Source organism: Pelophylax lessonae, assembly GCF_965119305.1.
Source record: "Pelophylax lessonae genome assembly, chromosome: 2".
Taxonomy (NCBI): domain Eukaryota; kingdom Metazoa; phylum Chordata; class Amphibia; order Anura; family Ranidae; genus Pelophylax; species Pelophylax lessonae.
Genome location: NC_138769.1, coordinates 701,427,236 through 701,429,707, shown reverse-complemented (window position 1 = coordinate 701,429,707; position 2,472 = coordinate 701,427,236). Strand labels below are relative to the sequence as shown.

Here is a 2,472-nt window from a genome sequence, read left to right as displayed (position 1 = left end):
TATATATATAGATTACTCACCTTGATGCCCTTGTGATCTTTGGATAGCTGGCGGCTACTGTTCTTATAAGGTAGGGACTCTTTGGCTGCACAGCACAAAATGTAATGATATACATATATTTGTGTGATTTATTTGGTTTAGAGTGGTAAATAACTGATTGCATTGTTTGCTCATTTTTTCCTTTGTCTTCTGCATCTTAGTATATGTATGTTCCCTAATACGACACCATCCCACACCTGAAGGAGCGGATCTCTGCAAAACAGGTAGGGTATTATGGGAATCACAGTAGGTGTATCTACCTGACCCATTAATTGAGCCAGTGAGTGTATCATCCTGTGTTATGAGCCTACTGGTGTAGCCTGTGAATCGACTATATTCAATTGTGGTTCACATGATTGTATACACATATACTGTTTTACTGTATTTTTCTGTGTATCTTGTCTGTATATATAATTTTTCGTAATAAAAATTTTGAAATACGTTTTTTTATATAAAACACTAGTCCTTACTTGAATGTTATTGTAGAGTACCATTAAAATCCCCATGCTTGCCTCCCTTTTCTGTGCTTCCTCTAGTATTTATATATATATATATATATAAAAATAGCATTTCTGCCTCCCCTAAACTTTGTTGCTCTGTACCAAACCAATATTTTTAAAATGACCTGATTTTTACGTTCAGATTACGTTTCCTTTTTACCCAATTCAATCAACACAGAGTGCTGATCTGACACTAAAGTTTCAAACTTCAGTAAAACTTAGGTTAACCTAAGATGAAGGAAGTACTCGTATGTTCCTGATGTTTTGGCTGTAAACTTTTTGGCCATTTTTGTGCATTTGGTATGATTAGTAATGTGCCCACCCTATAGAAAGTGGGTGTGCATAAATACAGGCAGACACACATAAATACCTAGCTATACATTCTGGCACCCAGCCACTGGATTTTACTCCCTTTCACTATGGCCACAGAGCCTCCAGTGGATGACGGCTTTATTTTTTATTATGAAAATGAGAATGAGACAGAGACAAAAGAATCTTGCCATTCTGAGGAGTTCCCCTATGCCTGTTGGATCGTCCCTACCCTGTACTCTGTGTTTTTTTTGATTGGACTCATGGGCAATATAGTGGTGATCATGGTGGTGTCCAGGCGCACCTCACGACGAGCGGACACCTTCATTCTGAATCTTGCTGTCTCTGACCTGACCTTTGTCCTCACCCTGCCTTTCTGGATATCCTCAGTGGCACAAGGGGGATACTGGATCTTTGGAAACTTCCTATGTCAAGCCAGTGTGTTTGCCATTGCCATCACCCGTTGTGCCAGTTCTCTCCTCATGGCCATCATGAGCGTTGACCGTTATGTTGCGGTGATAAGGGGAACAAAGGTGCACCCACTGCGGACACGAACCTGCTCTATCGGGGCTTCCTGTGTGATCTGGGCTGTGTCGATCCTTGTTGGATGCTCATCGCTAAAGACACGGGACCTCAACGTCGAAACCTTATCATGCAAGGACTCTGATGACACAGTCAGTGTTGGCTTAAGGATTGCAGCCATTTTCCTGACATTTGTGTTTCCATTTTCTGTGGTGGTTTTCTGCTACTGCCGCATGGCCAACTACCTATGGAACTATTTTGGCAGGCAGGCAAACAAGTTATCCAGCAAGGGGAGACCCCGGAGTCGGCACAGCTGGTTACGTATTGTGACTTGCATTGTCGGAGCTTACTGCTTTTCCTGGCTTCCGTTTAACACCCTGAACACTTTGTTGCTGATGGATAAGCTTGTTGCTTACATACCCTATTCAGCACGGGTGGCTATAGAGCAAGGACTGAATGTTGCATCTGCCCTCGCCTTTGCCAACAGCTGCACCAACCCCCTCATCTATGCCCTCCTGGATGTTGGCTTCAGACGCCGGGCACAACTGGCCTTGCCAAGGCTGTTGCATTCTTGCCGTTCATTATTGTCTACTGCTAGCTTAACCATGCCAACCACAAGCGCTAGTGTGGAAAGTACCAGCACCTACACTGGAAATAAATGAAAGGTGCCATTAAAGATCTATTTTTGGACTGTTTAACTGGTTATCAAAAAACATTGTCTGTACAGTATAATATTTTTGTAATTTAGTTAATATTGTAAAATGTGCTAGGGCAATGATTAAGACATTACAAAGGGGGAGGAATAAATGGACTTTGAAGGCACCGTAATAAAAAACACAACGCTTTATTTTAGATAAGTATTAAAACCACAAAAGTATGTGTCGACCGATCAACATGGGCAAATTCATTGATCAGAGGATACAAATGATAGGTGAATGGGGAGAACCTCATCACCTAGGGCATACAATGCAACAAACAATACAGGATAGCATTTGAATGATATACAAAAGAGAAGTAGGGCGCTATACGCTGCACACAGGCCGCACCACGGTGCAGGCAACGCAGAGCGTCCTGTACAATATAATAACAGCTTCCAAAAGGA

General features: G+C 42.2%; 1 protein-coding gene across 1 annotated transcript; it reads left to right on the top strand.

Annotated features, from left to right (window-relative positions):
- The first annotated feature begins 951 nt into the window (after nucleotides 1-951).
- LOC309547063 (putative G-protein coupled receptor 25) lies at nucleotides 952-2,034 on the top strand. The gene has a single exon (XM_082246848.1). The coding sequence runs from the start codon at nucleotides 959-961 to the stop codon at nucleotides 2,030-2,032; it is 1,074 nt and encodes a 357-aa protein (XP_082102974.1). The 5' UTR covers nucleotides 952-958; the 3' UTR covers nucleotides 2,033-2,034.
- Nucleotides 2,035-2,472: the final 438 nt, after the last annotated feature.